We start from the raw sequence: 27,711 nt of genomic DNA on the forward strand, positions 1-27,711 counted from the left end.
TGAAAGGAAGTACCTGTGTTCAGAAATGCTCAAGCTATCGTAACTATGCTTTTTTTTTTTTTTTTTTTTTTTTTTTTTGCTAAAACAAGCGCTGTGAACGTCAAATAAATAAACATACATGTGGTAGAGCTTTCCTACTGACCAGTGACAGATCCAGTAGCTGTAAATAATAATGTTGTATGCAGACCACTGAAATCTAAATAATTACGAACACGTTCATAAAAACAAAACCAATATCAGTGGCATCTTTGTTGCTTATTTATAAAAGTGTTACCACGTGACAAAAACATCGAATGCTCTGTGTGACATTTTCGATAGTCACAAGTGTTATTTAAATCACTTCACAAAATGTCGACACAAACAGCAATATGGATGCTCGATGTGTTCAGGAGACAGCAGGTGACAGGCAAATGACAGACAGGTGACGGACAAGTGACAGGCAAATGACAGACAAGTGACGGACAAGTGACAGGCAAATGACAGACAAGTGACGGACAAGTGACAGGCAAATGACAGACAGGTGACGGACTAATGACAGGCAAATGACAGACAGGTGACGGACAAGTGACAGGCAAATGACAGACAGGTGACGGACAAGTGACAGGCAAATGACAGACAAGTGACGGACTAGTGACAGGCAAATGACAGACAGGTCTCTGAGCCTAGTGTTGGCTACCGGGTGTAAGACTGATCTTCATGTCACTAGTCCTCTCACTGTTCTACAGGTAAGCGAGTGACCATGGCGACAACCAGCATTCGTTCCCTGTTGCAAGTTTCAGCTAAAGATAGGAGGTTAAGCTGAAGGTGACAGGTTAAGCTAAAGGTGAGAGGTTAAGCTAACACTGAAGTGGTTGATGAGGGGGTTGAGAGCTGGAAGGGATAGATATGATTGACAGCGTCTGGGTTAACGCATGTTTCACTTCCTTATGCCTGGGTTAGGAGTAGCACGTGCTTTGCATCCTATTCCTGGATTAGGAATAAAACGTGGGATAATTCCCTCCATGTGCTTGGGCAGAGAGTGTCTCATGCCAAACAGTTTTTACCGAGACAGTAATGTGTCAGATCCAGTTTCGGCAAATTAACGGCATCTTTACCGAATATCTTCAATTACTATAAACATTCAATATCCAGACACCCTGACACAGCTACTGTGATTGCGAAAACACACACTCACAGACATAGACACAAAATGTTCCAGTGTAGCTAAGGGTATGATATAGTCTTAACATCTTACAAGAACTAGACTGACATGAAAATCACGAGATTCTGACAGAAACAGCTTTGTTGTAACAGCTTGTCTTTGACAACATACTAACCCTGTCACAATGGGCGCCATGTTACTAGGGATAGTCTCATCACAGTGGCTGCTATGCTAAACTTCACACCCAGGACACAGTCTTGCAGTTATCTGGAAGTCTTTCAACTCACTGTAGTCCTCCTTGGTGATCAAAGGAAGACCGCGACACAAGCGGACGTACATTTTGGCTAACGGTCACCACAAGACACTGATATACAGCAATGTGATGATAGCTGATGATTATCATCCTTATATAGTCTTACTCAGCTCTGCTACTTTTCGTTACAGGTCATTCAAACTGTTTTGTCGAAATGTGTGTCTGGCCATGAAGTCGTCCATTGCATTGTGAAGATTTGGTTGATCAATCATCACGTTATCAACACGTTGTATCGTGTAATGCATTACTGTAATACACAGCAGGTCTTCTCAATAGGTGTTATCAACACGTTGTATCATGTAATACATTACTGTAATACACAGCAGGTCTTCTCAATAGGTGTTATCAACACGTTGTATCGTGTAATGCATTACTGTAATACACAACAGGTCTTCTCAATAAGTGTTATCAACACTTTGTATCGTGTAATGCATTACTGTAATACACAGCAGGTCTTCTCAATAGGTGTTATCAACACGTTGTATCGTGTAATGCATTACTGTAATACACAGCAGGTCTTCTCAATAGGTGTTATCAACACGTTGTATCGTGTAATGCATTACTGTAATACACAGCAGGTCTTCTCAATAGGTGTTATCAACACGTTGTATCGTGTAATGCATTACTGTAATACACAGCAGGTCTTCTCAATAAGTGTTATCAACACGTTGTATCGTGTAATACATTACTGTAATACACAGCAGGTCTTCTCAATAGGTGTTATCAACACGTTGTATCGTGTAATGCATTACTGTAATACACAGCAGGTCTTCTCAATAAGTGTCATCAATAAAGACGTTGCGACTTGGACTCAAGGTAATGCCAGTCACACTTGTGAGACGTGTTCCACGTATTTCCTGTCTCACTGTGTGTGGACACAAAAACCTAACGGCACGGAGTCAGCAGAAGGTCACAGATCTTTGGGGTCACGGAAGGGCTGGAGGAGAAAGTCGCTAATGTCATCGCCCAGGTCGTCAGGCCGCGCCTCGATGATGGCTTCAAACGTCAGCAACGTCGCGTGCGGCGAGACCGAAGTCAGCGAGGAGAGAAGAGGTGGGGTCAGTAAGGGCGCCTGATCGTCCAGTTGGATTAAGTCCGAGGCGCACGAGCCTTCACTGCTGTTTGTCTGCCTGTGCACGTGGCTGGCTATGGCACACACAAACTCTGTTGCCTCCTCGTACGTGGGTGGGGGGTCGGCCTCCAGCAGCTGGTCGTCATCCTCGTCATCACTGGGGGGCTTGGGCTCTCCCTGATCCTCCTCCTCCTCCTCCTGCCCCTCCCTGATGGCCAGCGGTTGTGAGTAGGGTGGAGGCAGCGAGTCGCCCACGTGACTGTAGGCCAAGTTCTCGCGCAAGTACATTTCCGGTGTCATGGCGCATGCCTGAGCCTCTAGGACCCTTCGCGCACATTCCTCCTCCTGCAGACGTCGCAGACGACGCCGACGATGGCGGCGGTATAGGAGGACCGCCAGCAGCACCGACAACATGAGGAGCACGACCAGGAAGACTGTCAGGGACACGATGAGCCACACGGCGCATGTCTTGCTGCAACCCGCGATGTGCAGCACGTAGGCTGCGGGCTTTGTTGTCGGTGTTGTCGCCCTCGGGGTGACCGTGGCGGCAAGTGGCATTCCAGCCATCTGATGGCGGGCCTGTGAACAGAAACTCCACATCAAATGGTAATTAAGCACCTTGAGTAAAGTAGGACAGCCATGCTTTCTCTATCGGAGACTAGGGAAGCAGCTGTGTGCAGACCACCGGCGCGTGTCGACCTTTCCTCAAACTGTAAACACAAGCAGGAGAGGTAAACACACGTAGAGTAGGCAGAGAGAGGAAAGAGCCAGCACCAAGAGAAAGCTGTTGACTACAGTGGAGTCAGCTGCGTGCTAGTGACAGTGGAGTCAGCTGCATGCTAGTGACAGGGGAGTCAGCTGCGTGTTTGTTGTGACAATGGAGTCAGCTGCTTGCTAGTCGTGACAGTGGAGTCTGCTGTGTGCTAGTGAGTGGGGTCAGCTGTGTGTTAGTCGTGACAGTGGAGTCTGCTGTGTGCTAGTGAGTGGGGTCAGCTGTGTGTTAGTCGTGACAGTGGAGTCAGCTGCATGTTAGTCGTGACTAGAGTTTCAGTCTTCGTGCGTGGCTGGTAAAGGAGGAGAACAGCCACATGTCAAAGGTTGTGACCTCCTAGCTTGTCCCTCCATCCGCCTTCACGTGCTAATTCACAACTTCTCACTGAGAGACTAAAACATCCGGGTCGGTGTTTTTTTTGATAAATTCAGTGAACTGAGTCGAATGTCAGTCACGTCTTCAGGCAGCACGTATCTTCGCTTTGCTGCACTACGTCCTGGTTACCAGGTTTATTTTCCCCGGTTTCACTTATGTTTCCTGCTGTATGGTCTGGTGGTAGTGTTGTAGATGTAGTTTGGTGTTATTGTCCTGTGGTAGGGTCTGGTGGTAGTGTTGTATAGCTTGGTGTTATTGCTGTGGGATAGTCCCTGATTTTTGCTCTATGCTCTACCAGCGTATGAAACCTCCTACTACTCGTGAACTGTTATTCATTTAGCCGTTCCTCTACACATGATCCAGTGTGTCTGAACTAGTGCCAAACATCATCCGAGTGCATGTGGTATGGCTGATGCCCTGACGATTATGGAAATGTGGCTGTGAAAACGATCTACATTCTTTCAACTTTAAAATGTCGTCTGTGCACTTCATTCACAAAAAATGATGCTAGTACGAGTGAGTAGAACCTGCGAGCACCAATGAGATGGCTCTTGACATACAATATAAATCACCAGCAATAATCACTGACACACACTCAAGCCAGTCTCACAGCAACAGAACACATGCCCTTCGTCATTTTTTATATAAAGGCTGATCATCAAATTTTAAATATATAAATATACAGGGTGTCCACAAAGTCTCTTCACAATATATGTGCCATAGGTGCAACTTTCGTTGTCATTATTTTCATCCTCCTCCTCCTCTTCAGCTTCATGTGTTTCAGATTTGATGGCCATATTGTGAAGCACAAAAGAAGCCACAATAATTGTTCATGCAGGTGTTGGGTAATATTGCAGTTTATAAACTACAGTTTGTAGACAGTGGAATCTTCTTTTGATAGCACCAGTGCATAGCTCCTCCATGACACTCATTTTAACAATGTCTGTCTGATGCCTGCCAGGTGATAAAAATTTTTTAATGTATTGAATAAAATTAAGGATTTACGTGGAGACGTAATTTTTATTTACTTTATATATATATATGCTACGGCCAAAGCCCGGACTTCGGCCAGTTCCCGTCTTGGCGGCCATTTCGCACTTTGGCCGATGTACTGGGTGTATATGCTACTCTGGCCGAGGTGTGTGGCCAATGTCCCATTACTGGGTGTATATGCTGTTCTGGCCGAGGTGTGTGGCCAATGTCCGATTACTGGGTGTATATGCTTCTCTGGCCGGCCAGTTGGCGAACTGGTGGGAAATCCCTGGCCAATATTCAATGTATTCATACAAGACTCTCCGGTAGGTCATAAAAGTTCACCTTGTTGTAACAAGTGATGATAGAGATTGGTCATTTACTGTAATAAACTATTTTGACTTTTGGCAACTTAGTATAATTAATAATCAATATAATATGATTATCATTACAGTATACAAACACCCACAATCTTTCATGACCTTTTTCCTCCGACTTTGGTCGATCGCCCCATGACATTTTGCAAACTGGCGGGTCAAATCCCGAAAACTAGAAAAAGATCGGACATTGGCCGGTCAATGTGATGCGATATTGGCCACTTCCCCATTTGACCGGCCAGTTCCCACTTTGGCCGTAACATATATACCTATAGAATCAAACCAGAAGAATAGCAGTTTGATAAAGCCTGTATACTCAAAACTATGGTGAAATCTGCGCATTATTGGCACTGTCACTGGCAATCTTTGCAATAATATTATGTCTTGCTTTGCGTTTATAATTTTGTTGTTTGCATTATATTATTTTAATTTAAGCTCTCAAGTAGGCTGAGTACATTGCCGTGAATTTGTTGCAACAGTGTATGCATTATATATATAAACATGCATTGTGCAGGAGATATTGTACTATCCACGTCGTATACATTCCACGTTTCCATTTGAGATTCTGATACATTGCATGACCAGAACTGATCATAGTATTTTAGGTTCTTTGTATAATATTTGAATGTCTTGCATCTGTACACGCCTTCATATACATATATGTGTGCATGTGCTGGGTCTCCATGTTTACATGTAAGCACCCACCTTAAAATAACTTCTGTAACCAAACATGGATGGGCAGTTTTGATGATTACTGGATAAAAAAGCTTGTATTATACTTTTGCATTGAAACTGTTCTGTTATATTGACATTATTGACATGTCTTTTGAACAGATTGCTTAAAAAAGATTTTAACTTGTTTTATTAAATTTGTTTACAAATGTTTTAGTATCTCTCATCTGTGCAGGTGTGTATGGATGTGTACATGCATGCTTAGTCTCTTTCAACAAGTACACCCTCTTTAACAAAACAACTTCTACTACAAACATTGGTGAACTTTGTGTGAGTGTGAGTGTGTGTGTGTGCACATGCATGCATAGTGCAAGAGATGTCCTATCCACAGTGTCTGGGGATTAGGTATTTGTCTCTGTTGTAGTCTCATTGCTAGTGACTGAGAGCCTGAGGACATTGACTTATGACCTTGTAGGGGATGCATTGTTACTTAGAAAAGGATTAGTCAGTTAAAGATTGGTGTCTTGAGACAATATTATATTGTTATTTTTTCTTGTCCTCAGGGTTAGGGTTAAGCTAAAGGTGAGAGGTTAAGCTAACACTGAAGTGGTTGATGAGGAGGTTGAGAGCTTGTGCACTTTCATGCATGTGCAGTTGTTAGCATGCTTACTGTGAGAGGTGAGAAAATGAGCTGTATATCTATATAAACACAAATTGCATTTTCAGGATTTTCCACATTTATATCTTGGATCTTACAAATATAATTTGCTGGACATCTTTTAATGTCTATCACTTTCTCACCTCCCATCATCATCACTTTACAGTTATGTGTATATTTGTGGATAGAAGATGGTGTTAACATCATAAACAATGAGAACATTATGCAAGATTTAGGTAAACAATCTAGCATAATGAATGCTTTCTAAACATAAACATGCTAGAGAAATCTACTGACTATAGTTATAATTGGACCTACCTTCTTTCAGCTTGAGTTTATGATGTAATGAGTCACTCGTGAAGTGGGTATGTCCACTGTCTCCTAGGATAAAACCATTTACAAGCGTTGGATGTCCTTATAGTCTTCTCCATAAACTGTTTGGGTTCTTTGTGTACCATTGGTGGACCGTGCACCTGATGTATAGAACGTGACAACGCAGTTTAACAATGTGTTGTGGATCACAGGCTACTTGAACATTAATGTTGTGCATGTCATGATGGTTCACATACTTGTAGGTGCAGTTCTGTTGTTAGGGTCCCCTTCACACAGCCAACAACATTGATGAATCCTGCTCTTTCATGAAATAACAGGTTTGGGGAATTGGCCTCCTGTTGGTGGGAAATGTAATGTACACGTGGGCAGAGAGTGCAAGTGTTTAATTACTCGCCACAGGGTACATTTGTGAGCGTTTACTGTCCCATAGCACAATCTGCATACTGTACCCCCCACCCACCACAATCTGCATACTGTATCCCCCACCACAATCTGTATACTGTACCCCCCACCCACCACAATCTGCATACTGTACCCCCCAGCAAAATCTGCATACTGTACCCCCACCCACCACAATCTGCATACTGTACCCCCACCCACCACAATCTGCATACTGTACCCCCACCCACCACAATCTGCATACTGTACCCCCACCCACCACACAATCTGCATACTGTACCACCCACCCACCACAATCTGCATACTGTACCACCACCACAATCCGTACACTGCAAATTCCTTGGGCTCCCTAGACGTGAACTGCCTTCCATTGTCTGTAACAGGAATCTCAAGAATTCCTCGACGAGCAAACATCTTCTTCAGTCTATAACGTCTACTGATGTCGTCATCTGGATGTTCACAAGACCAATAAAGCGCGAATAATAATCTAAAAGCACAAGGAGGCCATCATGAGGCGGCGCTGGCACAACAATACGAGTTGCTCTGGTAAGGAGACCATGGTGCACACTAAGTTCCATAATAGTCACGAGGACTGTCCTCTACACCTGTAATGTAGTTTGGCCACCCTTCATTAGTGTAGCGAATTGCTGCTTGAATCAGTCTTTCTTTGTCTCTGCTACAGTCTCTTTTAGACGCTTACCAGAAGCTGCACAAGACCATGAAATGTCTACACTTCTCAAATACACTTTAACATCTTCTGAAAGGTTTGTTAAGTCAGACTGAGCACCGGTTAACTGTGAGCATCTGGACACGGCATCTGCCATGACAAGCTTCTTCCCAGACACATATTCTGCGGTGATGCTGAATCTCATGAGGCGCATCAACATGCGTTGGCATCTGATAGGAGTATCTTGCAAGTCGCGATTGTTTATTAGTGGCACAATAGGTTTGTGATCAGTCTGTAGTCGAACATTGTCTACACCAGGGATGCCCAACCTACGGCCCGCGAGCCATATGCGGCCCGCGACGCGGTGCCATCCGGCCCGCGAAACTTCTGCCCACAGTGTAGGAAATCGGCATGTTAGTAATAATTAAAAAAAAAAAGGGAAGAAGAAGTATTTATCCCCACGTAGGGGCGTCTCTCAATCTTTTTTTCGATGGACGAACATTTCGATTCAGTGCTCCGACTTGGTGTCTCTACGATGAGGCCGGACATAGGAAAAGTTGGTTTCGGGAAAACAACTTCAAATATCCTGCTAATTACTACATAATTAATGGTAAGTACAACTTGTTTCTAATAAAAATAGTATCTGCTCTATTTTTTTTATTTTTTTTTTATTTTTGCGGTGAAGTGGCCCGCGACACGGCTGTCCGAAATGGATATGGCCCGCAGGCCGAAAAAGGTTGGGCATCACTGGTCTACACCAATCAAGTATCTGCTGAACTTTTCGCATGTCCCAACTGCTGCTAGTGTTTCTCTCTCTATCTGGGCATATCTGCATTCACTAGCAGTCAAGGTTCCTGAACAGAATGCCACAGCTTTGATGCCCTCAGAATGCTGCTGTAGCATCACACCACCAATGCACAGCTGCTAGCATCTGAGCTGACAATTGTAGGCTTCACCGGCTCATAGAATACAAGTGTTGGTACCGAAGTAAGCAGTTTCTTCAAGTCTGCCATGGCTTTGACCTGCACTGTGCCCCAACTCCACTGTCGGTGCTTCCCCAGCAGTTGTGTCAATGGCTGAAGTACTGAAGACAGATTAGGCAAATACCGCCCTAAGAAGTTGTACATACCCAGCATCCTTCTCACCTCTGGGACATTAGTTGGATGTGGTATGGTGATTATTGCTTCAACCCTTCCTGGGTCTGGTCCATTCTTGCTGATTCGCTAACCCAAAAATTCAATTTCATGTTTCCTGCACTCAGATTTCTCATAGCTGAGTTTCAGGCTAGCACTGGCAAGTGTTTTCATGACCCTCTCTAAATGTTTCTCATGAGCTTCATCATTCTTTCTATAAGCAAGGATACCATCAAAATAGCAAATTAGGTTGGGTTGATCATTCAGGATATTTTCCATGGTTCATGAAAAAATCTCTGGAGCTGATGAAATACCTAATGGTAATCTCTTGAAGAAATATCTCCCACATGGAGTGATGAATGTAGTAAGTTTTTCAGAATCTGAATCAATGGGAATCTGATAGAAACCGGATGTTGCATACAACTTGCTGTGGACTGCTGATCCAGAAATGTGCTCTGTGTCACTGCCCATAGAGTAGATGAAAGCACTGACCTCAACTCATTCATCGTCTTTATCTCATTTAGATGGACATCTGAAGCGAGGAAATCTTTGCGTCCACTCGGGCCACAAACTTGGCTGAGCAAAGTTAAATTGTTCTGGAGCTCTACATGAGCCATTCCTCAGTTTTGAGTCTTTGTTATAGAACTCAATCCTACTTCTCACACCATGCATCGTGCTGCGAGCCCACAGCCGACCACCACTAGACACTGTTGTAGTCTGATGAAATAAGTATATAAGTATTCTTATGAAAATACACCCTTTGAACCGAGAATAATAAATTTAATAATTAAAAAAGAAAGTGAACTATTCACGACCGTAAGTGACAGCAGTAAGTACAAAACTCAAGGTGGTCAAATCTCCATTCCCAGTAGTGTCACCGCTGAACACAGCACTAAAGAGAGAACAGGTTTGTGACAGTGCATTAAATAAATGTATTTAATATTTGACAAGAAAAATAAGTATATTATTTAACTGCAACTGACTTTTTCTTGATATTTGTTTGTTAAAGACTTTAATACTCTTATTCTGAGAACGCGATTGTGAAATTAGCAAAAGTAATTCCGGTTTAAAAATTGGTAAGTGTAAAAAATATTGAGCATAAACTAGTTGTCATAATCAGAAAGAAACACGTGTAGCGAAATGACCACCAGCCCCTTCCTCATCCACTAACATCGCCCCTCCTCCGCCCCTTGGCTCTCCCTACCCTCCATTTCCCGGGCGGTCAGCTGGTCACTGCTAACGGCCCTCAGACGATGAGGCTTTCCTGTCATACATGAACTGAGAACCTCTCGTGATGGTCAACCTACAAGCACAGGAAAGGTGTCCTGAAAATGACATTTTATTAAAAAAAAGCAGGTCATTACTCCCTACTCCCTACCCCTACTACGCCCTCGTCACTGACTAGTTAGGCTACTGGTTGTGTGACCTGTTACTGTCATCAGCCTTTAGCTGTCTAAAAGCTACTACAATAAAGCCTTATAGCTGTCAAATAAACCTACTGTAATAAACCTTGAGATTTGATGCTTTATTTAAAATCCGACAGCTCAGCTGCTGCTGCTGCTTGCATTATTCTTGTGAGTGGAGGATGAGAACACTCCTGGAGAGAGAGCTAAGCTGCATACTTTCACTGAAAAGTCATGAGAAATGAATGATTAAAATTTCATTCATCCAGAACAAATAACTAAATATAAAAATGCATAGTGTAAATAAATGAACATTGGATATTTCCTCACAAGCAAAGTCCTCTTACATAAGCCATTGAACACTGAAATGACAATGAAAAGATTGTCAGTTTGCTTTATTATCTAACAAGCTAAGTCCTTCTAAGAGAAGGAATTAGACAATGAAATGAACATTTGTTCAGGTATAGCCACAGTTTATAGTCGCATAGTATACACTTTATTCCATACTATAAATACCTATTGTTTTCTAGTCCATATATTGCAGATTATTATGCTGTACTGTGATATTTATATTGGGATTGTCACACACATTCGCAAACACGTAGTCGCCTGGACATTTGCAGGTTCTTTTACTTCACAAAAACAAAAACTAACTGCATCTTTGCTGGTGATAGTGTTCAACCATGTCTGACGCCGGTCTTCATTACAAAGAGCTTGTTAGGGTATTGACACTATATCCAAATATGATAAGTGTATTACTAAATTTAAAATCATTTCCATGTTTACATTTGTAGCGGGGGCGCTAGTTTCGGTCAGCGGTACTGCTGACAGCGCCTAGTCCCTCCACCCCACACCCCTTCCACCCCACGCGTGGTCGCGCGAGCGGCGCGCAGCGCGAGACAGGGCAGCAACTGCGGGTGACGTAGTACCCAAGCTGCCCTGTACAAAATGCGGGCGCACAGCAGCGTCCGCGCCTTTTCTCTTAGAACGAGAACTGGTCCTGTTGGGTCTGGTAGCTAGAGCCCTTTGAGTCTGAGTTAGCGAGAAGTACCAAGGCGCTGAAACGCATCTGGTCCGCTGGTAAAAGCGGCTCGTGTCACTCAGTCTCTTTCCCCCCTTTTTCCCTCCTGCGAGCTGAGCAAGCGAGAAGTACCAAGGCGCTGAAACGCATCTGGTCCGCTGGTAAAAGCGGCTCGTGGCACTCAGTCTCTTTCCCCACCCCTCGGAGTTAGGTGTTAGGTTTCGGCTAGGTGAATAGGTAGGTAGGCTAGTTTAAGTTTGGGTAGTTGGTTAGTTTGGTAGTTGTGTTGTTGGCAGATATATATATATTTTGTAAATAAATTTATGTCTTAAACTTTAGTACTTGTGTGAGTGATAGTGTCAGCGAGTGCTAGTGTGTGTACTGTCCCTGTGTATGTAGGCGTGACACAGCAGCAGAAGAGAACACACGAGAAGGTCCGGCGAAACTGACACACCAACCGAAAGGACACTTTACGTGCAGTTAGTAAAGCAGGGTCTTTTGTGGGCTCCTAGGTCGGCTGTAGCTCGGGTGCGTATGGAAATAGGTTTAGAAGGAAAAAGTAAAGAACACAACGCGAGGCAGGTTAGAACTAGGCGACGCACCCGACTAAAGAGAGCCAGAATTTTAGTAGAGAAGAAAATTCTCCTAGGGAACTCCCGTCCTCTTCCCTGTACCGACAAAAGAGGAACGGACTGATTTGGCGCTAGGGTGTTAGTTAGAGATAGGGTGCCGGTCAGTCCGGTTACAAATTTATGGTGCCGTGACCCGGATCCTTTTCAATCGAGTGTGTCGGCCCCGGTCTTCTCTGTGTTCGCTGGACAGCGAGCTGCTGTGTCAAATTCCTGTAGAGGTAGGAGTTTTCTCTTCATCATGTTGTTAACGGCTATTTTGTGTGCGCTTGTGTTTGCGCTAGGTGCGTTTATAGGTATCTTTGTGATTAGGAAGGAAAGCTGGTTTCCTCGGAAAATGGCTAAGAGCAGGAAAGAGAAACATAGGATTAGGAGTCGAAGGTCCCCCAGGCCTAGTGCACGTGGAAATAGCAGCAGTAGTGACGAAGGTTCGTTCAGCAGTTGCTATAGCCAGTGCTCTAGCTCCAGGAGTAGGAACAGAAGTGTTGCTAACAGCACATTCCTTAATCGTACTTTCCCAGGTAGTAGAAAGGAGAGAATTCCAGAAGTGTTCACAGGCACTAAAGGTGATTTTAAGGATTGGCTCCGCCATTTTGAAACAGTCGCTAGATGGAACGATTGGGATTACGCAGAGAAGGGAGTGAACTTAGCCATGTGCCTGCGAGGTAATGCCCAACAGGTTCTAGGAGAGCTGAGTGTAGGAGAACTAGAGGACTTTGATGCTATAAAGACAGCTTTAGAGCGCAGGTTCGACCCTGCAGAGAGAGAAAGTCTAAAGCGTGTCGAGTTCAGGTCTAGGTTCAAAAAGAAAGGTGAGAGTGTCACGGAGTATGGTTTCGTGTTGAACCGTCTTGCTGCTAGTGCGTACCCCAACATGCCATTAGAAGCTAGAGAAACCATAGTTATTGACCAGTTTGTAAGTGGACTTCCATCCAAGGACTTGAGGAGGCATGTTCAGTTCAATCACCCCTCGTCCATTCACGAAGCTGTGGCCCTGGCTAGCGAATTCGAGTAGTTTGACGAGAAGTTCGAGAGTAGAAAACCTGAGAACGAAGAAGCTGTCAGGAGCATTGGTAAAGACACATCAGAACACGAACTTCTTAAGGCATTCCAAAACCTTAGCAAGCTAGTGTGTAGCACGTTGGAGCAGTTGTCAGAGAAGGTGGTAGATAAGAAGAATAGAGGAAAGGATAGGAGTGGTCCTGTGACCTGTTATAGGTGTGGCGAGGAGGGTCACATTTCGCGGCATTGTCCAGACCCGGCGACCCGGGCTCACAATGGAAGCGCGCGAGGTATTTCGGAAAACTAGGAAGGGTTAAGAGTAGAGTCCCGACCTTGACCCGTGGAGGAGGGACAAGTGTCTGCTTGAAACTTGCAGATACTGACCAGAGGAATGTGTTCGTATTCGAAAGCAAGAAAGAGGAAGGGATACAGGTCCCTAGATGTCTGGTTGAGGTAGAGGGAAAAGATTTGTTAGTCCCTGTTACAAACGTTAAAGAAGTAGAAGCAGAAGCTAGCGGCAGTGCTTGGTCTGCTGATGTTGAGGTAGGGAGGAAGGAAGATGGGTTGTCCAGAAAACCCAGAATGTGTTGCAAAAGGGAAGAGAGTATGCAGTGTTGTGAGAAGCGAAGCAGGGTACTGACTCGTGCGCGTGGACAGGGTTTGACCGATCAGGTTACAGCTAGCGACATGCAGAGGAACTCTGACCTAGGGCTGTGTCCTAGGGAGGTGACGCGTGTTGTGCCTGACGGTGACGGTCCGAGAGACGCGGCGAGCAGGAAAGGTGGCAGCGAGGTCACGCAAAGCGAGCGGGCAGCACCCGCGAGTGATGGTACCTCCGCTGACCGGCCCAAGGGTAGCATGGAGGATAACATGTCTGGCACGTCTCTAGAGGGTAGAGAGATGGAGGAACAGTGGGAACAGAAGGAGGCTGAAGCTAACGAGGTAGTTAGCGAGGGCAGTTCTGTGTGTGTTCTTAGGGTGCCAGAATGTAATCCCTGTGTGTTAGAGGAACAGAGTGGAAAGAAAGAAACTGAAACTAATGAAGTAGTTAGTGACAGTAGTTCTTTATGTGTTCCTGGTGTGCCAGTGTGTAGTTCCTGTGTGATAGAGGAACAGTGTGGACAAGGCTATAGCAACACCCCTAATGTATGTCATCCTTCCCCCCACCTAATCACTCCACTTCACAGAAGGGAAAAGTGTGTCAAGCCTGTTCGAAGGGCTGGGCAGTCAGGTGTTGGTGAACGCAGAACCAACCACGAGTGGAACGCGAAGCCGCCACCAACCTCCGAGTGTCCTGCGAGGTTACCAAGGACGCCACCACGCGCCAGGCTGCGAAGTTGCTGAGACCTAAGGCGAGGCGCGTGCTGCACGGCTTCTGAACGCGACGGTGACCACCGGGTGGCCAGCCGTAAGTAGTGCAAGTTTTCTATGGACGCTGGAGAAGAGTCTACAGTGCTGAAGATGCTTTGCCAAATGCCAAAGTTGAGACGAACTTTGTCAAGAGATTTATGAACTGCACAAGAAAAGTGAAAGACTGTGAAATGACTTACTTGTGCATTTGGACTCGAGCAACTGTTTTATGATTGAAATGTTTTAACATGTTTTTTTTTTTTACTTTTAGAAATGTTTTGAAATGTGTAGAAATTATTAGATTTGTTTGGACTAATGTACTTGGTAGCGAGTACATTAGGTCTGAGGACAGGGGAGTGTAGCGGGGGCGCTAGTTTCGGTCAGCGGTACTGCTGACAGCGCCTAGTCCCTCCACCCCACACCCCTTCCACCCCACGCGTGGTCGCGCGAGCGGCACGCAGCGCGAGACAGGGCAGCAACTGCGGGTGACGTAGTACCCAAGCTGCCCTGTACAAAATGCGGGCGCACAGCAGCGTCCGCGCCTTTTCTCTTAGAACGAGAACTGGTCCTGTTGGGTCTGGTAGCTAGAGCCCTTTGAGTCTGAGTTAGCGAGAAGTACCAAGGCGCTGAAACGCATCTGGTCCGCTGGTAAAAGCGGCTCGTGTCACTCAGTCTCTTTCCCCCTTTTTCCCTCCTGCGAGCTGAGCAAGCGAGAAGTACCAAGGCGCTGAAACGCATCTGGTCCGCTGGTAAAAGCGGCTCGTGTCACTCAGTCTCTTTCCCCCTTTTTCCCTCCTGCGAGCTGAGCAAGCGAGAAGTACCAAGGCGCTGAAACGCATCTGGTCCGCTGGTAAAAGCGGCTCGTGGCACTCAGTCTCTTTCCCCACCCTCGGAGTTAGGTGTTAGGTTTCGGCTAGGTGAATAGGTAGGTAGGCTAGTTTAAGTTTGGGTAGTTGGTTAGTTTGGTAGTTGTGTTGTTGGCAGATATATATATATTTTTGTAAATAAATTTATGTCTTAAACTTTAGTACTTGTGTGAGTGATAGTGTCAGCGAGTGCTAGTGTGTGTACTGTCCCTGTGTATGTAGGCGTGACACAGCAGCAGAAGAGAACACACGAGAAGGTCCGGCGAAACTGACACACCAACCGAAAGGACACTTTACGTGCAGTTAGTAAAGCAGGGTCTTTTGTGGGCTCCTAGGTCGGCTGTAGCTCGGGTGCGTATGGAAATAGGTTTAGAAGGAAAAAGTAAAGAACACAACGCGAGGCAGGTTAGAACTAGGCGACGCACCCGACTAAAGAGAGCCAGAATTTTAGTAGAGAAGAAAATTCTCCTAGGGAACTCCCGTCCTCTTCCCTGTACCGACAAAAGAGGAACGGACTGATTTGGCGCTAGGGTGTTAGTTAGAGATAGGGTGCCGGTCAGTCCGGTTACACATTTATTATTGATTCTCTTTTCTAATACTTGAACTTAATTACGTTTCAAAAATGTGTACAATGGCTTCTTTGTCTTGGTTACAAAAGGTACATAGGTTATTACTTAAAACTTTCATCTCTGTTAAAATAGTATTTGTAGCTAACATCCTATCCACAAGTCCAACACAAAACCATTTATATTTGATTTCCCTGATTTAACTTATTCTAAGAAATATCTTTTTAAAGCTTAACTCAATCTATAGTTTTTAAATCCATTTTTGACATCAATTTGGTTCCCACTTGTTATCATTTTATAAACAACAACAAATACTATTTAAGGAATTATTTATGCTACCTATAAAGTTTTACTAATACAAGTATTATTTCAGGAGTGTACTGAATAAAGTTTCACTTGTACAACATATATTATGCTTACTATATGTATTATCCCTATATATATATATGCTTGCTGTATGTATTATCACTAACCCTTACCTTATACTACACACGTACTTTGTGTTATCACTACTATATATATATGTTTGATGATTGTATTATCACTAACCCTTACCTTATACTACACACATACTTTGTGTTATCACTACTATATATATATATGCTTGATGATTGTATTATCACTAACCCTTCATACCATGCATATACTTTATGTGTTATCACTACTATATATATGCTTCCTATATGTATTATCTCTAACCCTTACCTTATACTAGACATATATTTTAAGTGTTATCACTACTATATATATATATGCTTACTACATGTATTATCTCTAACCCTTACCACACTGTCAGCTACATGCTACATGTCTACCTTAACTTTTAGTTTCGCTTTTGTGAGAAAAGTAAAGTGCAGGAAGGCCGCACTGTATTGTAGCTGCCATTGTCCTAACACCGTAGCAGGGCAGGTCACACAGCCAGCCGACATAACCATCAAGGATACATGACCCTTGCTTACATAATGTGTGAATGCCTGTCAGCCCTAAGTTTATTTACCTGTCACACAAACTACACAAGTCTGTTAGCCTCTCTCACATAATGTGTGTCACCTGTAGACCTTAAACTTTGCTTACCTGTAACTTGCTGAGACCTGTTAGCACCGTCTGATGCTGGCCGCAATGGCGGAAGTGTAAGTGACTTACAGCTGACACTTGCAGCAAGTGCTGTGTACACACTGTGGCCTGACAGTACGAGCTGTAGCTGTCAGCCTGTGTCACTATATCCGGGTTACGATAAGGACCTTGACACACCACACAACAAGGCAGTTCCTTGAGGGCCAACGGCGACCCGGGCAAACGGTCACAGCACTTGCGTAGACAGCTGTCCAACGGTGGGTCGTTACACCACCACATCAACAAGACACTGTAACCCTGTAACATCCCATCAACAAGACATTGTAACAATGTTACACCACACTGTAACATCACATCAACAACACATTGTAACAATGTTACATCACACTGTACACCACATCAACAAGACATTGTAACACTGTGACATCACATCAACAAGACACTGCAACACTGTAACATCATATCAACAAGACACTGTAACACTGTAACATCACACCAACAAGATAATGTAATGGTAACATTGCTACAGCTGCGACATATGTATAATACTACTGACACTCATCAACATCAACTGACAGTAGGAGATATTGTGACACACACAAATGCTCCTGTCACAAACTGCAGAGTGAAGTCAGCAGACCTCGTCAATACTCCGTGTCTACCTTCACAATTTCTTTCAAAGCCATTCTTTCCTGTCCGTTTGTACAACTGACATCTCAGGTGCATGGTGGGAATCCGACGTACATCTGTTTGTATGATTTACATCTCAGGTGTATGGACAAAGTCACACTTACACCTGTCTGTATGATTTACATCTCAGGTGTATGGACAAAGTCACACTTACACTTGTTTGTGTGATTTACATCTCAGGTGTATGGACAAAGTCACACTTACACTTGTTTGTGTGATTTACATCTCAGGTGTATGGACAAAGTCACACTTACACCTGTCTGTATGATTCACATCTCAGGTGTAAGGTGAGAATCAGACTCAGATCTGTTAAATGTCCAACGGTAACATTTTCTTCATAACCCAGTTTTTCATTCTTTCGCCGATATCAGCAGAGTACTGTATCATGTGATATTAGCAGAGTACTGTATCATGTGATATTAGCAGAGTACTGTGTAATGTGATATTAGTAGAGTATTGTGTAATGTGATATTAGTAGAGTATTGTGTAATGTGATACTAGCAGAGTATTGTGTAATGTGATATTAGTAGAGTACTGCATCATGTGATATTAGCAGAGTACTGTATCATGTGATATTAGCAGAGTACTGTATCATGTGATATTAGTAGAGTACTGCATCATGTGATATCAGCAGAGTACAGAATCATGTGATATTAGTAGAGTATTGTGTAATGTGATATTAGCAGAGTACAGAATCATGTGATATTAGCAGAGTATTGTGTAATGTGATATTAGCAGAGTATTGTGTAATGTGATATTAGCAGAGTACTGTATCATGTGATATTAGTAGAGTACTGCATCATGTGATATTAGCAGAGTACTGCATCATATGATATTAGCAGAGTACAGAATCATGTGATATTAGTAGAGTATTGTGTAATGTGATATTAGCAGAGTACAGAATCATGTGATATTAGCAGAGTATTGTGTAATGTGATATTAGCAGAGTATTGTGTAATGGGATACTAGCAGAGTACTGTATCATGTGATATTAGTAGAGTACTGTATCATGTGATATTAGCAGAGTACTGTATCATGTGATATTAGCAGAGTATTGTGTAATGTGATATTAGTAGAGTACTGTGTAATGGGATATTAGTAGAGTACTGCATCATGTGATATTAGCAGAGTATTGTGTAATGTGAAATTAGCAGAGTATTGTGTAATGTGATACTAGCAGAGTACTGTATCATGTGATATTAGTAGAGTACTGTATCATGTGATATTAGCAGAGTACTGTATCATGTGATATTAGCAGAGTACTGTGTAATGGGATATTAGTAGAGTACTGCATCATGTGATATTAGCAGAGTACTGTGTAATGTGATATTAGCAGAGTATTGTGTAATGGGATACTAGCAGAGTACTGTATCATGTGATATTAGTAGAGTACTGTATCATGTGATATTAGCAGAGTACTGTATCATGTGATATTAGCAGAGTATTGTGTAATGTGATATTAGTAGAGTACTGTGTAATGGGATATTAGTAGAGTACTGCATCATGTGATATTAGCAGAGTATTGTGTAATGTGAAATTAGCAGAGTATTGTGTAATGTGATACTAGCAGAGTACTGTATCATGTGATATTAGTAGAGTACTGTATCATGTGATATTAGCAGAGTACTGTATCATGTGATATTAGCAGAGTACTGTGTAATGGGATATTAGTAGAGTACTGCATCATGTGATATTAGCAGAGTACTGTGTAATGTGATATTAGCAGAGTATTGTGTAATGTGATATTAGCAGAGTACTGTATCATGTGATATTAGCAGAGTACTGTATCATGTGATATTAGCAGAGTACTGTGTAATGTGATATTAGTAGAGTATTGTGTAATGTGATATTAGTAGAGTATTGTGTAATGGGATATTAGTAGAGTACTGCATCATGTGATATTAGCAGAGTACTGTGTAATGTGATATTAGCAGAGTACTGTATCATGTGATATTAGCAGAGTATTGTGTCATGTGATATTAGCAGAGTATTGTGTAATGGGATATTAGCAGAGTATTGTGTAATGGGATATTAGTAGAGTACTGTATCATGTGATATTAGCAGAGTATTGTGTAATGTGATATTAGTAGAGTATTGTGTAATGGGATATTAGTAGAGTACTGTGTAATGGGATATTAGTAGAGTACTGCATCATGTGATATTAGCAGAGTACTGTGTAATGTGATATTAGCAGAGTATTGTGTAATGTGATATTAGCAGAGTACTGTATCATGTGATATTAGTAGAGTATTGTGTAATGTGATATTAGTAGAGTATTGTGTAATGTGATATTAGTAGAGTACTGCATCATGTGATATTAGCAGAGTACTGTGTAATGTGATATTAGCAGAGTATTGTGTAATGTGATATTAGTAGAGTACTGTGTAATGGGATATTAGTAGAGTACTGCGTCATGTGATATTAGCAGAGTACTGTGTAATGTGATATTAGCAGAGTATTGTGTAATGTGATATTAGTAGAGTACTGTGTAATGGGATATTAGTAGAGTACTGCGTCATGTGATATTAGCAGAGTACAGAATCATGTGATATTAGCAGAGTACTGTGTAATGTGATATTAGCAGAGTACTATGTAATGTGATATTAGTAGAGTATTGTGTAATGGGATATTAGCAGAGTATTGTGTAATGGGATATTAGCAGAGTACTGCATCATGTGATTGATGTTAGGAATATACAGCATCAGTGACGATTTTAGCACAGTAAGTATCAGTGACGACGCTAGCACAGTGCAGTACTATCTGACTGATGTTAGCACATTACAGTATCATCTTAATGATGTTAGCAAAGTTTAGTATCAGTGACGATGTGCAGTCGTCACCAAGGTTACTGGTCAGCTGACCCATGGACCTTTTCCCTTCGGACGATGCTCAGAGCGCCAGTGAGCGCTCCCCATGCTTACTGCTGTTGCTGGCGCCCTCTAGCGACACCTATCTTGCTTGGGATGCCGATTGTGACATTTGCTTTCGATTGTGACAGAACATAAGGTACACGTATGCGAGCTAGTCTGTCAGTCTATTGTCTATGCAGCTAGTCTGTCAGTCTATGTGTCTAAGCTCTATGTGTGCGAGCTAGTCTGTCAGTCTATGTGTCTAGATATGTGAGCAAGTCTGTCAGTCTATGTGTCTATATATGTGAGCAAGTCTGTCAGTCTATGTGTCTAAGAGTCTATGTGTCTATATATGTGAGCAAGTCTGTCAGTCTGTCTATGTGAGTCTGTCAGTCTATGTGTCTATATATGTGAGCTAGTCTGTCAGTCTATGTGTCTATATATGTGAGCAAGTCTGTCAGTCTATGTGTCTATATATGTGAGCAAGTCTGTCAGTCTATGTGTCTAGATATGTGAGCTAGTCTGTCAGTCTATGTGTCTATATATGTGAGCAAGTCTGTCAGTCTATGTGTCTAGATATGTGAGCTAGTCTGTCAGTCTATGTGTCTATATATGTGAGCAAGTCTGTCAGTCTATGTGTCTATATATGTGAGCAAGTCTGTCAGTCTATGTGTCTAGATATGTGAGCTAGTCTGTCAGTCTATGTGTCTATATATGTGAGCAAGTCTGTCAGTCTATGTGTCTATATATGTGAGCAAGTCTGTCAGTCTATGTGTCTAGATATGTGAGCTAGTCTGTCAGTCTATGTGTCTATATATGTGAGCAAGTCTGTCAGTCTATGTGTCTATATATGTGAGCAAGTCTGTCAGTCTATGTGTCTATATGTGAGCAAGTCTGTCAGTCTATGTGTCTAGATATGTGAGCTAGTCTGTCAGTCTATGTGTCTATATATGTGAGCTAGTCTGTCAGTCTATGTGTCTATATATGTGAGCAAGTCTGTCAGTCTATGTGTCTAGATATGTGAGCTAGTCTGTCAGTCTATGTGTCTATATATGTGAGCTAGTCTGTCAGTCTATGTGTCTATATATGTGAGCAAGTCTGTCAGTCTATGTGTCTAGATATGTGAGCTAGTCTGTCAGTCTATGTGTCTATATATGTGAGCTAAGTCTGTCAGTCTATGTGTCTATATGTGAGCAAGTCTGTCAGTCTATGTGTCTATATATTGTGAGCAGTCTGTCAGTCTATGTGTCTATATGTGAGCTAGTCTGTCAGTCTATGTGTCTATATATGTGAGCAAGTCTGTCAGTCTATGTGTCTAGATATGTGAGCTAGTCTGTCAGTCTATGTGTCTATATATGTGAGCAAGTCTGTCAGTCTATGTGTCTATATATGTGAGCTAGTCTGTCAGTCTATGTGTCTAAGCTCTATGTGTGCGAGCTAGTCTGTCAGTCTATGTCTCTATGCAGCTACTCTGTCAGTCTATGTGTCTATGCGAGCTAGTCTGTCAGTCTATATGTCTATATATGTGAGCTAGTCTGTTAGTCTATGTGTCTAAGCTCTATGTATGCGAGCTAGTCTGTTAGTCTATGTGTCTAAGCTCTATGTGTGCGAGCTAGTCTGTCAGTCTATGTGTCTATGCAGCTAGTCTGTCAGTCTATGTGTCTATATATGTGAGCTAGTCTGTTAGTCTATGTGTCTATGCAGCTAGTCTGTCAGTCTATGTGTCTATATATGTGAGCTAGTCTGTCAGTCTATGTGTCTAAGCTCTATGTGTGCGAGCTAGTCTGTCAGTCTATGTGTCTATATATGCGAGCTAGTCTGTCAGTCTATGTGTCTATGCAGCTAGTCTGTCAGTCTATGTGTCTATGCGAGCTAGTCTGTCAGTCTATGTGTCTATATATGTGAGCTAGTCTGTTAGTCTATGTGTCTAAGCTCTATGTATGCGAGCTAGTCTGTCAGTCTATGTGTCTAAGCTCTATGTGTGCGAGCTAGTCTGTCAGTCTATGTGTCCATGCAGCTAGTCTGTCAGTCTGTGTGTCTATATATGCGAGCTAGTTTGTTAGTCTATGTGTCTATGCAGCTAGCCTGTCAGTCTATGTGTCTAAGCTCTATGTGTGCGAGCTAGTCTGTCAGTCTATGTGTCCATGCAGCTAGCCTGTCAGTCTATGTGTCTAAGCTCTATGTATGCAAGCTAGTCTGTCAGTCTATGTGTCTATGCGAGCTAGTCTGTCAGTCTATGTGTCTATGCAGCTAGCCTGTCAGTCTATGTGTCTATGCAGCTAGCCTGTCAGTCTATGTGTCTAAGCTCTATGTGTGCGAGCTAGTCTGTCAGTCTATGTGTCTATGCAGCTAGTCTATCAGTCTGTGTGTCTAAGCTCCCTTTCCTCCTATTTCTGTGCTATAGCATGTGTGTACGTGTGCTACTTTGTGCTCTACTTACCTGCAGTAGGTGTGTTTTGATACTAACTATAGCCGTTGGTGAATCCACTCCCGAGTCTCTACTTCCTTGTAACGTCCCTGTTCACTGTAACACCCAATGGCTGTAATGCCCCTTGTGTCAGCTGACACTGATTGTAACGCCTTGTAATCTATGGGACTGCTCCAAGGTTCTTGTGTCGGGTGGCACAGGTTGTAAGGCCCTCGTGTATCCACCTTCCAGTGCAGTTGCCTCCACACGGGTGCAGTGATCTGTGACGCAAGACCTCATAACACTTTGTGCCTTTGACTTGCTCCGCCTACTTTTGAAGGTGCTCGGGTGACAGCTATGCACCATCAGTCCCTCACTGGTATATTATGACTGCCACCTGAGGGCTGGAGTCCTTCTACCCGTTCTAAATGCTTATCAAGATCCGGGTACGATCTGAGCAGGTTAGTTTACAGAGCTGCCAAGTACTTTTGTCGGTATTTCAGTAAGCGCCCACCCGCCTCTAGTGTTGTTTGAAGTTGTCACCAGCATGAGCCAGACGACAGGTGTGTTGTTGTTGGCACTGACTTTCACAACAGTGGTTACAGGTAAATAAGTGTTTTGTGTTCTCCGCTTGATTCCTTTGGATCTGTCTTATCACGTACACCAGTCACTTCGTGATGTACTTCTTCCCTTCCTCTCACCAAGTTTGACAGGAACATGTTAGCGCTTCTCCAACGGGCTACATACTAAATATTTGAACTTACATAATATCTAAATATGAGTAAAATTATTTATGTTTACTCACATACTAAATAGTTGTACTTAACTACGTATAAAGTGTCTCAGCTTACCTTGGTGCTAAATATCTGTACCTGCTTATAGATGTCCGAACTTACCTTGGTGCTAAATATCTGTCCCCTGTGGGACCCCGGGGTATGCTTGCCTAGCAAGCATTGCAAGAATAGGGTCCCTGCCATCCAGCCAGGCATGTCGTAAGAGGCGACTAAGGTGGACACCTCACCTAGAGGTAAAATAGGTTGTGGTAGGGCTAACAACCCCACCATGTAAAAAAAACATGTTACAGAAACTAACACCAGAGAACTCGTCACAGATGGCGGAGGTAATGAAGCACACCAGGAGACTGGACTTCTGACAGACGACAGCCAAACCCGAGAGGGAGCTGACGCAGACTTTACAGACTACAACACAAATACTCCTTTGTAAACAACTCGCCTCAACACAGCGCTATAAAGGCTACGATCATCTAACGATAGAAGCAATGTTTACAGCCGGGGCACTCCCCCGATCAGAATCAACATAGTCCAATCTTACAATCCATGTATAAAGATTACCCGCCTCGCACTCGCTTCTGTGTAGCAGCGAGGCTCCAGTTCTATGTTGTAACGTAGGACCCTCTAGCAATCCGTGAGTGCGTTGCTCACCGTTCATCGTCCCACTGTCTTAGGGATGTTGCCCTCCACATCGCCAACAACTAGAATCCATGAACACAAATACACAAACGAAGGTCGTACACACTGGCGGGGTCGGGATGGCGGTTTCCGGGGTCACAAGGGAGGTACACCGCAGTGACGTCACGGTGCTCCTAGCCCACGTGCTGCTGGGTGCTGAACCCAAGGCGATCAAGGAATGGTCCTGGGAGGCCATTCTTCCTCACCCACATGAGTTCTAGTTAAATCAGCCCATACGATTAAAACCTGTAACTCGAGGTTACTCTATACTACAGTTGTAAACCATATTCTCCCATCCACTCGTCTGTCTCTCATATGTTCCTGTTTACAACTTTGAAACCTAAGTTCTCTTACAAGTTCACAAGCAATAACAAAAAAAAAGATGTCAGACCTCGTCTAGTCGAGGTTACTCCACCAACGGGTCACTACCACGCCGCATCCAGGGTGGATGACCACTACCCTGGTCTGCTATACACTAATCTCAACTCGGGACATGACTCAGGCACATCTTCTTACCTCGGTGTCCCGGGCCTGAGTACATTTCCTATGTCTTCCCGCCAAAACCTTCTGGTGAACTGGGCTCACAAAACACTTTGTGTCACAGTTAACACTTTTCCATCTAATGTTTTCATCCATTCAGCCATACATTCAACTTACACTTGCAGTCCGCAAGTCGCAAAGGGGTTAAAATAATCTGCACAGCACGGAGACACGGAGGCACGGAGTGGTCTGTGACAGGGTGTGTTTGGTCTGAGGGGATGTTGTGTGCCATCTTTCTGACTGCATGAAGGTACAAGTCAGACAGTGGCAGCTGTGGTGTACCAATAATTTTACTGGCCTGGTGGATGACTGGCCAGCCTTGCCTTGTCTTTGACGAGGAGGTGACCATAGCTGGCAGCCATGTTAAATGTGAGGATGCTCTCAACGAGAGACCAGTAAACAGTCTCCAGCACCCACAGCTGACGTTGACGGTACTTGGCATGGAGCAGCGCTGGCACCTACACCAACCAGGCATACAGGGTCCCACATGTACACTGACCAGGCATACAGGGTCTACCATGTACACCAACCAGGCATACACCACTCAGACATAGATGGGACCGCACCAACAGCCACCAGACACACACCAACTAAACGAACACCAACCAGCCCTGCGTACCGTAAGGCGGGCGCTCACGCCTGTGAGAGCCTGTGATACCCTTCGCCCACCGTGGGCGCCTGTTAAAATGGCGGCTGACAGCGAAGTAGAGAATATAATTTTGTTGATGGACATATTTGACAGCGACGACGAATTAATAGAAGCAATCTATTGCAGCGCCAAACAATATACTTCTAGTGGCATTCATTTGGGAACTAAAGAGGAAAAAGTCCATGAGAATTAAAAAGAAAAAACAATGCGGTAGTCAAGCATATCAGGTAAAAACAAACGACGAGTAGACTTTCTGTTGTTGTCGTCCCGATTCGAAGTTTCAAGATCGAAGGCAAATTCATCTACCATCTCTACAAAGACATGACGATGAAATCTGAACTTTTAATACACTTCTTGTCGTCGTATATATCTATCTGTTGCAAAATACTTATTTATTAGAAGATCCACCGTGAATATCATCGACACGCCTAAACTCGACAACCATGGCGGCCATCTTTGCGCCCGTGGCGTACTACCTCTAGAGGAGGTACGCGTGCGCCCGCGGGCGCTCACTCAAGTTTCGCTACGGTACGGCCAGCCCGTCATAGGCGCCCGCGCGCGCACACGTTGCGGTACGCAGGGCTGGTGTACATGGTCCCACACGTACATCAACCAGGTGTACATGGTCCCACACGTACATCAACCAGGTGTACATGGTCCCACACGTACATCAACCAGGTGTACATGGTTCCACACGTACATCAACCAGGTGTACATGGTCCCACACGTACATCAACCAGGTGTACATGGTTCCACACGTACATCAACCAGGTGTACATGGTTCCCACACGTACATCAACCAGGTGTACATGGTCCCACACGTACATCAACCAGGTGTACATGGTCCCACACGTACAAGTTAACTAGGCGTATGTTAGGAACGTGGGTTGTCACCCTTGTCTGTTGGGAGGCATGGATTATCGCCCTTAACTGTGCGCTAGTTGGAATGCGTGGAAGTGGGTACGAATAGAAGTGTATCGTCGTCAGCCGGGTGTGTCTTCCTCATCGACAGTCGCTGATCTGGGGTACGGAGATGGTATCGTCGTCAGCCTGGCAGGTTGGCCTCGTCAACCTCAGCGGCTCCGGCATAGGAGAGTTTGTCAAGGGAGATCATTCAAGGAAGTGTAGATGTGTGTGTAAGTGTGAACGTGCCTGGGCATCACCGACTGTAAGTGAGAATTTTTGGAACTACTGAAGTATCTTTTGCTTATATAGATTGAACGAAGGAGAGGTTGAAAGTCGTCTATGACATCGATGTGCGATTGTTGGTTTACAGTCATTTACATGCAGTGATTTCAGTTAAACCTTAAAATAAACACAAGCACCCGCAATATATAGTAGTGCAAGCCCAGGTATACATCTCTGTAGTCTGTTGTCACAGGACACGTGTGTAGAACACGTGTGGGATGCAGTGTGTTGTCTGTGTGTCGTGTGTCACCAACAGCGTCCACGGTCCCGCAGGAAGACGATGTTCAAGTCGCGGTCTGTGGGTTCTTTCTACAACTCGGTGCTGCGGTGAGGATGAGCGTCCATCTCGTATAGGGTCTTTAGACTAGACAAATATACTCTGTTGACACGAGTAATAGTCACTTTAATCAGGTTGTAAACATTGAACTTTACTCACTTCTTTGTCCAGAGAAGTATTGCTACTTGTCCCGCCAGTAATAACACCAATGTGGGAGCCCAGTACCTCAGCAGGTTTGCTCCATGTAAGTTCATCAAAGGTGTAGGTTGGCTTTGGTGGGGGGTACATTTGTCACAGAGATAGGAAATGGAGGAGGAGGAGGTTGGAAAGGCTTCAATTTTGTCCCAAAACGGTGGTTGATGTGTATTGAATGTTGTGAATTAATCGTGGAATTTTTGTTTGAGAGTTCATTAGTAAGTGATGTTTCCATTATTAAAAGACTTGTCATTTTGTCCGGATTTATTTTATTTCTTCGTCTTATTATCCGCTCTGTGTTCGTCGGCTGTGGACTGGATCTTACCTGGCATCAGGAAGGGCAGGGCAGGAGTGGAGACTGCTGTGGTTTATTTTGGGGCGACTTCGTGCGGGACCATGGTGTTAATAGACAAAGAACAGTTGACAGATGAAGACACTGTGTTCGGACCGTATATTAAGGAATTTAGATTTTCTTTGTTTGTTTGTTGTTTTTTTTTTTCAATGTAAATGCGTAGTTTTGATTGTTTGTGGTCGAAAGGTTTTCTTTTTTCAAATAATATTGACCTTCCAATTCAATGACTGGTGTGTTTACTGTTACCTCATTTGAAAGTCACTGGAACGTGCAGATGACACTGTCACACTAGTACCACAC

The 27,711-nt window shown here is 43.7% G+C and overlaps 1 protein-coding gene and 1 long non-coding RNA gene across 5 annotated transcripts; one reads left to right on the forward strand and one right to left on the reverse strand.

Moving 5' to 3' along the window:
• Nucleotides 1–240: 240 nt before the first annotated feature.
• LOC112563086 lies at nucleotides 241–23,720 on the reverse strand. 4 transcript variants are annotated; one of them, XR_003098959.1, is made up of 5 exons: nucleotides 22,775–23,010; nucleotides 16,796–17,092; nucleotides 10,384–10,511; nucleotides 6,671–6,825; nucleotides 241–3,105 (listed from the first exon to the last, which is right to left on the reverse strand). XR_003098959.1 is itself a non-coding variant. In XM_025236814.1 (3 exons), the coding sequence occupies exons 1-3, from the start codon at nucleotides 23,716–23,718 to the stop codon at nucleotides 2,365–2,367; spliced, it is 1,119 nt and encodes a 372-aa protein (XP_025092599.1). In that variant the 5' UTR covers nucleotides 23,719–23,720; the 3' UTR covers nucleotides 241–2,364. The 4 variants fall into 4 exon arrangements, 3 of the variants coding, with proteins under 3 accessions (XP_025092599.1, XP_025092597.1, XP_025092600.1); XM_025236814.1 differs by lacking the exons at nucleotides 6,671–6,825; nucleotides 10,384–10,511; nucleotides 22,775–23,010 and adding an exon at nucleotides 23,638–23,720; XM_025236812.1 differs by lacking the exons at nucleotides 6,671–6,825; nucleotides 10,384–10,511; nucleotides 22,775–23,010 and adding an exon at nucleotides 23,593–23,720.
• LOC112563087 lies at nucleotides 23,246–27,532 on the forward strand. The gene is made up of 2 exons (XR_003098960.1): nucleotides 23,246–23,346; nucleotides 26,412–27,532. It is a non-coding gene; the product is annotated as an uncharacterized LOC112563087 (long non-coding RNA).
• The last annotated feature ends 179 nt before the right edge of the window (nucleotides 27,533–27,711 follow it).

The sequence above is a fragment of the Pomacea canaliculata genome, linkage group LG4 (assembly GCF_003073045.1).
Source record: "Pomacea canaliculata isolate SZHN2017 linkage group LG4, ASM307304v1, whole genome shotgun sequence".
Classification (NCBI taxonomy): Eukaryota; Metazoa; Mollusca; class Gastropoda; order Architaenioglossa; family Ampullariidae; genus Pomacea; species Pomacea canaliculata.

What these genes read in the sequence shown, in the direction of transcription:
- LOC112563086 (XM_025236812.1), bottom strand. Translation starts at nt 23,718, where the DNA reads ATGGCAGGGACCCTATTCTTGCAATGCTTGCTAGGCAAGCATACCCCG. An exon ending in TACAGATATTTAGCACCAAG is followed by an intron (nt 17,093 to 23,592) that starts GTAAGCTGAGAC and finishes GGGATGTTACAG; the next exon opens with GGTTACAGTGTCTTGTTGAT. An exon ending in CAGGTCTCAGCAAGTTACAG is followed by an intron (nt 3,106 to 16,795) that starts GTAAGCAAAGTT and finishes TTCTGTTCACAG; the next exon opens with GCCCGCCATCAGATGGCTGG.